General features: G+C 42.3%; 1 protein-coding gene and 1 long non-coding RNA gene across 4 annotated transcripts in view; one reads left to right on the forward strand and one right to left on the reverse strand.

Moving 5' to 3' along the window:
• LOC127008357 (uncharacterized) overlaps positions 1 to 9,070 on the reverse strand; it is a 17,407-nt gene extending 8,337 nt beyond the window's left edge. The window contains exons 1-4 of one of the 2 annotated variants that reach the window (XM_050880324.1): positions 8,886 to 9,070; positions 4,348 to 4,454; positions 3,804 to 3,866; positions 1,292 to 1,474 (exon numbers count right to left, since the gene is read on the reverse strand). In XM_050880324.1, coding sequence (XP_050736281.1) covers positions 1,292 to 1,474; positions 3,804 to 3,866; positions 4,348 to 4,454; positions 8,886 to 9,062 — 530 coding nt within the window. In that variant the 5' untranslated portion in view covers positions 9,063 to 9,070. Of the gene's footprint in view, positions 1 to 1,291; positions 1,511 to 3,803; positions 3,867 to 4,347; positions 4,455 to 8,885 lie in introns of both variants that reach the window. The other variant, XM_050880323.1, reaches the window with a different exon arrangement.
• On the forward strand, positions 4,925 to 8,872 carry LOC127008359 (uncharacterized). Of its 2 annotated transcripts, none has more exons than XR_007761045.1 (3): positions 4,925 to 6,401; positions 6,525 to 7,342; positions 7,549 to 8,872. It is a non-coding gene; the product is annotated as an uncharacterized LOC127008359 (long non-coding RNA). The 2 variants fall into 2 exon arrangements; XR_007761044.1 differs by having other exon boundaries at positions 6,677 to 7,342.

Below are 9,070 nucleotides of genomic sequence, written 5' to 3' on the forward strand. Positions count from 1 at the left end.
CTTTCTCTTCCTCTGTCATTCCTTCCACTTTCAATGAATTTTCCTTACTTTCTCTCATTCTTTCTCCTCATCCATTCTTTCTTCTCTCCTACTTTCAATTTTTTTCCCTCCATTTTCTCTATTTTCCTCCTTTCTTTCTCTCCCTTCCTCTGTCATTCCTTCCACTTTCAATGATTTTTCCTTCCTTTCTCTCATTCTTTCTCCTCATCCATTCTTTCTTCTCTCCTACTTTCAATATTTTTCCCTCCATTTTCTTTATTTTCCTCCTTTCTTTCTCTCCCTTCCTCTGTCATTCCTTCCACTTCCAATGATTTTTCCCTTCTCTCTCTCATTCTTTCTCCTCATTCATTCTCTCTTCTCTCCTACTTTCAATATTTTTTCCCTCCATATTCCGACTCCGACTCGGGTCAAAAGTAAGCGACTCCAGCGACTCCGACTCTGACCTCACACCCCTGGACTAAACGCAGTGACAAGGGCGGTTCAGAGTGTTAGTTTCGTGACGGTAAACAAACGGAAAATCATCAGAATCACACGGCATGAAGAGAATGTTAGAACCAAAGCACTTGTATATAGATGGTCATTAATTTAGCCTATCATAGAGTAGCTATTTCGTCGCATGCAAGGCTTTAGAAGGAGAATTTTAGCAGCTTAAATGTCAGTTGCAGAGAGTTCCAGTTGTATATTGGGATTAGATAGAGCATTTATAGATCAATGTCAATTAATTTAGCTATTTTAGAGTGGCTATTTCCTCGCATGCAAGGTTTTAGAAGGAGAATTTTAGTTGCATGAATGGCACAGGTAGATAGTTCCAGTTGTACAGTGGGATTAGATAGACCAGATTATTGTATTTGAATAGGTATATAGAAGTGCTTAATGGTTATGTTTTCACTCTTGCAGGCCTCGGAATTATGTAGATCTGACAGTGTATAAATCAATCACTCAAAGATCTGAACTGAAGGAAAGAATGAAGGAAATAGAAATGCTTGATGGTTATGTTTTCAATCTTGCAGGTCTCAGAATTATGTAGATCTGACAGTGTATAAATCAATCACTCAAAGATCTGGACTGAAGGAAAAAATGAAAGAAATAGAAATGCTTGATGGTAACGTCTTCAATTTTGCAGGTCTCAGAATTATGTAGATCTGACAGAGTGTACAAATCAATCACTCAAAGATCTCGACTGAAGGAAAGAATGAAAGAGAGTGACTGACTAAATGAATGACTGACTGACTGACTGACTTACCGACTTACTAAACAACTAACTGACTGACTGACTGAGTACACGACTGACCCTTGCATGCGGATGTTCTCCCTCTCCCTCGGGGGCGCTCGATAAGGGTCTTCGGGCTGGCCTGAATTGTATCTGGTCACACCCTCACTCCTGGCCGGCCTGTCAATCCTGGGCAGCCCTTCACTCCTCGGCAGACCCATTTGTGGCGGCGGCTTCTGGTGCAGGTCTGGCTGGCTTATGTCTCTACCCAAACCACCACCACTAGCACTAAGAGGGTTACTGCACACAAAACAGACACGGTTACCCCAAAACGAAGCATAAAAGCATTCCCCAAACACACATATATTATTTACAGATGTTATCTACATTACCTCGGCAGCATTATCTCTACTACTTCCTGTTCTTCCTTTAATAGCCCGGTTAATAGGTTTAATAGCACGGTTAAAAGCATTTCCCAAACACACACGTTATTTACAGTTGTTATCTACATTACCACGGCCACCATTATCTTAACTATCTACTGTTCTTTTAGTCCAGGGGTTCTTAACCGGGGGTATCCATACCCCTCGGGGGTATGTGTACCAAATGCTGGGGGTATGGGACTCAAATCTTTGAATATTAATATATATTTGATTTATTAATAACGGTTAGAATGATGCATTATAACCAGCACTGCTATTCAATATTTATACTTTGTGTTATTTCGGGACTAAAATTAATTAGTGCTCAGTTGTATTACATTTCTTTCACTAGAATAGATATTATTATATTTGGAAAGCAATTAAGTGTGGTTGTAAATATGGGGACGGGGCCATAATTTCTTGGGGGGCTATAGCCCCACAATAATTTCTATATCAGCCTCAAAATCTCCCTAAAACTGCTTAATTTTCAAAACCTCACCACCTGCGCATGCTCGCTTTGCTCCCCCCCCCCACCTCATAAACCTATGATGCCCTCTAGACCCCAAAAATCTGCCAAAATTACAGACCTGGGGAAAACATCAAACCACCCAATATATTTGGCAACCCTGTCACGAGCGTCTTGCAACTCTTTACTGTTTTGAATATGAATGATAGTTGAGTTGTAGGTGCAGTCAGAGTTAGGAGATGATGATTCCAGCAGTCAAGCGAAGGGGTATGTGACCATACTGAGGGATCCAATGGGGGTCTGGGATCATGGAAAGGTTAGGAACCCCTGCTCTACTAGGCAGCATTATTACAACACCAAGTATTCTGTAACCACCACCACCACCACCACCATTATCACTATCTATTACCAGTAAGCCCCATCTCCATCTACATTACCTCCTCTCCAACATTCACCACTTACACAACTATAACAACAAATGTACTACCACTACTACTACTACAACTACTACAACTGCAGATACCAATACTAATACTTTCACCGCCATCCCTTGCAAGCCTCTCTTTTGGCCATTTTGTTTATTATGGGAGCGGTGAGTAGCAGGCTTTTTACTTATTTATTTTTTTGCTACACTTTTTATTGCCCTTGAGCCGTCTCCTCTGTTGAAAAAAAAAAAAAAAAAAACTATATACGGCCACTATCATCATCCTCTTATGCTACCCTCCCCTCTTAGCCTATCTACATCGCCCCCTCCCTCCCCCATTCACCATCATTATTTATCAGCGTGGTGCCTCCCCTATATCTACCCTCACTATCAGCTGCCCCTGTCGCCCACTATTCAACACCATTACCACCTACTAACTGGAGTATACTATTAATTTTTATCCCAATGACTATTTTTTTGTTACTATTGTTCCTTATTCTCTATCGCAACGCACTGCCTGTTGAGTTGGACTTCTTTTTATCCTCCTTAATCTTTCTCCTTTATTTTTCTCCTTATATTTTACTTTCCTTTCCTTTCTCTGCACATTCTTTCCAACCGAGAGACCCCGGGTTCGATTTCCGGGCGGAGTGGAAAAATTTGGGTGGCTTTTCCGATACCCTACGCCCCTGTCCACCCAGCAGTGAATGGGCACCAGGTATTAATTGGGGGTTGTGTCCCATCTCCTGTGATCTGTTCCCTTCTCCTATAATTCCTTCCCCTTCTGTCTCTCTCCAGCATATGACCACAGATGTTGCACTGACTAAACAAAACTTTTCAACTTTCCTTCCTCTCCTATTCTTTCTTCTTCCTTCTTTTCCTTCCTTTTACTTTCCTTCCTCCCATCCTTCCCATCCTTTCTTTTCCTCCTTTTCTATTCCTCTCCTTCCTTTCCATTTCCTTTCCTGTCACTACTCATCCTCTCGTATCCTTTCCTTTCAGATTCTTTCACTCCTTCCCTTCCTTATTCCTTAGTCTGTATCTCTCCTCTGTTTCCTATTCTTCCCTCCTTTCCCTAAATACTCTCATTTCTTCCACTCTCTTACCTCCCTTCCTCTAACTCCTTCCCCTTCTCACTCCCTAACCTTCCCTTCCCTCCCTATGCCTTTCCTCTCCCTCTCTCCCTCCCTCACAGTCTTTACCTTCCACCTCTTCCTTCCCTCTTACTCCCTAACCTTCCCGTCCCTTCCTTTCTATACTGCAGGGGCTCCAATGCCTCCTCACCTGTTATCGTGTGGTGCTGGTCTGGAGCTCCCCGCCTGCAGTACTGCCACTTGCGTCTGGAGTCTGTAACGGAGGAGGACATTGTGAGAGGTTAGTGGTGTGTCGGTAGTGTTAGTGCTAGATAGTGTTCGTAGTTAGTATATAGTGTCAGTAGCATGGTTGAGGGGTTGTAAGTTGACAGCAAATTGTTTAGCTCTGTGTGGGAGTGGTATAAAGATATTTAATTCTCTAACTTAGATTGATAACTCCTGTGATGTCTTGTATATTCTTCTTTCAGGGACATAACCCATTACATACACACAAGGATTGCCCGTTAAGCCTCACTAGAACTAAATTTTGGGATTTCGCTTGATGCTTCACTTGTTCATTTGCATTACTGATACATATTTAACTTGTAGAGTGACATTAAAACACATATATATTTTCCTTTGAGATAGAGTAGGCTAGTTTCCGGATACCACACCCCAACTATTGACGTGTGAGTGAGCTTACTTGATAATAGCACAGTGTACGACCCTGCTTATGTATGCGGGGGTGAGCTTACTTGGTTATGGCGAGGGTGGTGAAGATGGTGGCTATGGTGAGGAGCAGACACACACCGCCCAGCACTCCCGCGACGATGTAGATTTGGTCCTGCTCTGCGACTCCATCCTGCGGGAGGTGAAGGAGGAGGAGGAACGGGATTAGTAGGAGAAGAAGGAAGGGAGGGAGTGAGCTAGAGAGGAAGATAGAAAAAAGACAAGAGAAAGGAGGAAAGAAGGAAGGAAGGGAAGAGGGGGGAGGACAAGAAAGAAGGATGTTAGTGAGAAGAAGAGAAGAGAAGAGGAAGAAAGGCTGTTAGTGGGAGCAGGAGAAAGGAGGAAGGAAGGGAAGTGAAGGAGGTGGCAGGTGGAAGGAAAATAAGAAAGAAAGGAAGTCAGGAGGAGGACAAGTAAGAGGTACAGTAAGATAGGAAGACAAGAAAGAAAAGTATATATGCATTCTCTCTCTCTTTCTCTCTCTCTCTCTCTCTCTCTCAAGGCATGCCGAAGAAGGTTTCCAAAAATTCCGATAAGATTTAGACCACTGATAACCCCCCCCCCCCCTCCCCCCTTTCTTAATTAGTGACCCAAACAGCTGCCCTCCCTGATACCTTCTTAATCACTGCGAAAAAAAATATTCCCTTTTCCCCGTGTAATCTTTCTTGCATCACGCAGGGAGGTTGTGAATTTGGCTACCCACTTCACATGATTTTCCTCCACTACTAGTTGCTGGCAGAGGAGAGAGAGATAGAGAGAGATATATGAGATATGTTTTATCAATCGTAATTCTGCATACCGTATGTGATGAGTGCAGTATTACCTGGAATTTGCAGCCATGGTTGTTTATGTGTGTGTATATGTATGTGTGTGTGTGTGTGTGTGTGTGTGTGTGTGACAATCTAGAATCACACACAAAAGTCTACCAGTGTATGTTTTATGAGTTGTATTTCTGTATATGTGACGAGTTCAGTATTACCTGGAATTTAGGAGCCATGGTTGTTTGTGTATACATGTGTGTGTGTGTGTGTGTGTGTCTAGAATCACCCATGAAAGTCTACCATGTATGTTTTATGAGTTGTATTTCTGTATATGTGACGAGTTCAGTGTTACCTGGAATTTAGGAGCCATGGTTGTTTGTGTATATATATGTGTGTGTGTGTGTGTGTGTGACAGTCTAGAATCACACACAAAAGTCTACCAGTGTATGTTTTATGAGTTGTATTTCTGTATATGTGACAAGTTCAGTATTACCTGGAATTTGCTTCTTCGACTCATACAAACAGGATGCTTGTACACCAGGTCACTGCTCGTAAGCCAAGGCATTTTTAGTGATTTTTTTTTTCCTCGTAAATCAAAACACTCGTAAACTGAGGTATTGCTGTGTTTGCATGAATAACATATAGAATGGCAAATCTGGATAATTATTGATGACATTCTATTATAGTGTTGCTAGGTATTGTATTCCTCTTAATAATTATCAAAATACCTCAACTATTTTATTGTGTCGCTAAGTATTCCGTTTTTTCATCATTATCAATCCATCAAACTATCTCGACATTTTATATTGTTGCTAAGTACGTATTGCATTCTTTTTTTGACAATTATCAGCATATCTTGAAGGTCTCTCGGCACATCAAGGGCCAGATATGTTGATAAAGCACTCGTCGAACAAAAGGCCCAAGAGCACCGTGCACAAGTTCAGCCAAATCAAGTTCAAACAGAAGACATGAAAGAACTTGGAGACTTTCATAGCTGTTTTATGTAGAAGGAAAGGTTTTAGTCAAGAGGTTGGATAGATTTATGAACTTTTGGATATCAGATGGTAAATATTACGTCTTCCGGAGCACAAGTTCAGCCAAATCAAGTTCAAACAGAAGACATGAAAGAACTTGAGACTTTCATAGCTGTTTTATGTAGAAGGAAAGGTTTTAGTCGAGAGGTTGGATAGATTTATGAACTTTTGGATATCAGATGGTAAATATTACGTTTCCGGAGCACAAGTTTAGCCAAATCAAGTTCAAACAGAAGATACGGAAGAACTTGGAGACTTTTGTAGCTGTTTTATGTAGAAGGAAAGGTTTTAGTCGAGAGGTTGGGTAGATTTATGAACTTTTGGAGCACAAGTTTAGCCAAATCAAGTTCAAACAGAAGACATGAAAGAACTTGGAGACTTTTGTAGCTGTTTTATGTAGAAGGAAAGGTTTTAGTCGAGAGGTTGGATAGATTTATGAACTTTTGGATATCAGATGGTAAATATTACGTCTTCCGGAGCACAAGTTTAGCCAAATCAAGTTCAAACAGAAGACATGAAAGAACTTGAGACTTTCATAGCTGTTTTATGTAGAAGGAAAGGTTTTAGTCGAGAGGTTGGATAGATTTATGAACTTTTGGATATCAGATGGTAAATATTACGTCTTCCGGAGCACAAGTTCAGCCAAATCAAGTTCAAACAGAAGACATGAAAGAACTTGGAGACTTTTGTAGCTGTTTTATGTAGAAGGTAGAAGGAAAGGTTATAGTTGAGGCTTGAGAGGCTGGGCAGATTTATGAACTTGAGGATATCAGATAGTAAATATAAAATCTTCCGGAGCACAATTTCATCCAGTTCAAGTTCAAGTAGCAGATATGAGAGAAATAGGAAAAATTCTTAGGTGTTTTTATAGAGAAAGAGTAATGAGAAAGCCTTGCCAAATGTGCGTGTCTTAGGTTCATGGTACAGAGGGAGAGTCACACTACCAGAAGGGTCATAAAACTACCCCTGGAAATGACCATAACTCCTACGAAAGCCTTGCCAAATGTGCGTTTCTTAGGTTCATGGTACAGAGGGAGAGTCACACTACCAGAAGGGTCATAAAACTACCCCTGGAAATGGCCATAACTCCTACGAAAGCCTTGCCAAATGTGCGTTTCTTAGGTTCATGGTACAGAGGGAGAGTCACACTACCAGAAGGGTCATAAAACTACCCCTGGAAATGGCCATAACTCCAACGAAAGCCTTGCCAAATGTGCGTGTCTTAGGTTCGTGGTGCAGAGGGAGAGTCACACTACCAGAAGGGTCATAAAACTACCCCTGGAAATGACCATAACTCCTACGAAAGCCTTGCCAAATGTGCGTGTCTTAGGTTCATGGTGCAGAGGGAGTCACACTACCAGAAGGGTCATAAAACCACCCCTGGAAATGACCATAACTCCTACGAAAGCCTTGCCAAATGTGCGTGTCTTAGGTTCATGGTACAGAGGGAGAGTCACACTACCAGAAGGGTCATAAAACTACCCCTGGAAATGGCCATAACTCCTACGAAAGCCTTGCCAAATGTGTGTGTCTTAGGTTCATGGTACAGAGGGAGAGTCACACTACCAGAAGGGTCATAAAACTACCCCTGGAAATGACCATAACTCCTACGAAAGCCTTGCCAAATGTACGTGTCTTGGGTTCATGGTACAGAGGGAGTCACACTACCAGAAGGGTCATAAAACTACCCCTGGAAACGGCCATAACTCCTACGAAAGAATGAAGGTAACTTTGACGTAACGAGGCTTCCTGCTGGTTTAATAACGAAGGGAATATTATTTATCTATTGAGGTTTGATGTTTTATAGAGGTTGGGAAAGCGAGCCTGTGGGTGAGTCAGTCTTATGTAATGTCTGATAGCTGGGAGATTTCTTTTATCAGTGAAGAAACAAATGATTAGAGTAATAAACTGACTCAACTGACTGACTGAGGTTTGATGAAGGACCGAGAGAGAGAGAGAGAGTTACGTTAGTCAGTCAGCCAGTCAGTCAGTTAGTTAGTGAGTTTGTTAGTTGGGTGAGTAGATGGGTAGGTCAGTGAGAGAGAGAGAGTGTGTTACGTTAGTCAGTCAGTCAGTCAGTTAGTTAGTTAGTGAGTTTGTTAGTTGGGTGAGTAGATAGGTAGATCAGTGAGAGAGTTAGTCAGCCAGCCAGCCAGTCAGTCAGTTGGTGAGTGAGTTCGTTAGTTGGGTAGGTATAGATAAGTAGGTAGTTAATGATACTCACCGCTCACCGTTCAGATAAGAAAATAAACAGGTGACCCACTTAATACTTATGAGAGAAGAGACCCTGATAAGTGTACTACAGTGTCGCCCTCTGCTTCAAAAGTTCGAATCAGGTTTGAAACACGCCCGTAGAACACCATAATACAAGTGATGCGCGTGTAGTTAATCAGCTAACATAGACAGACTTAGACTAACACATGGACAAGTGCACGTACGCCAGTAGAACACTAATAGAAATGCGAAGGGGAATGAGAATGATAAAGAAAGGGAAAGGATGGAAAGGGAGAAAGGACGCCCCCCCCCCCCTTTACATCTACTGGTACGCCCCTGCTACTACTTATACCAAAAAATCATTCGGATACACAGAGATTCGAAACCGTAACCGGACATGCATACAGATTGACAGACAGAGCAGGCATAGGCAACAGACACGACTATCATGCACACAAAAGACAGCCAAGCGGGTCGGCAGATAGATAGATAGATGGATAGATAGAAACACACACACACTCACACACACACACGCACGCACGCACGCAAACTCACCGCCGCCGTCACTCCCCCCGCCAGTAACACCACAACCAACGCAAGGGACTTCAACATGGTGCTTTTAGGTGTGTTTGTGTATGTATGTATCTCCGTATCCTTAGGCTTTTTCCGCACACACGCACACCTGAAGATCTTGTCCCTCGCACTGCCGCGGCCGCACACACACGCACACATACATACAC

This window comes from Eriocheir sinensis, chromosome 37 (assembly GCF_024679095.1).
Source record: "Eriocheir sinensis breed Jianghai 21 chromosome 37, ASM2467909v1, whole genome shotgun sequence".
In the NCBI taxonomy this organism is placed as follows: domain Eukaryota; kingdom Metazoa; phylum Arthropoda; class Malacostraca; order Decapoda; family Varunidae; genus Eriocheir; species Eriocheir sinensis.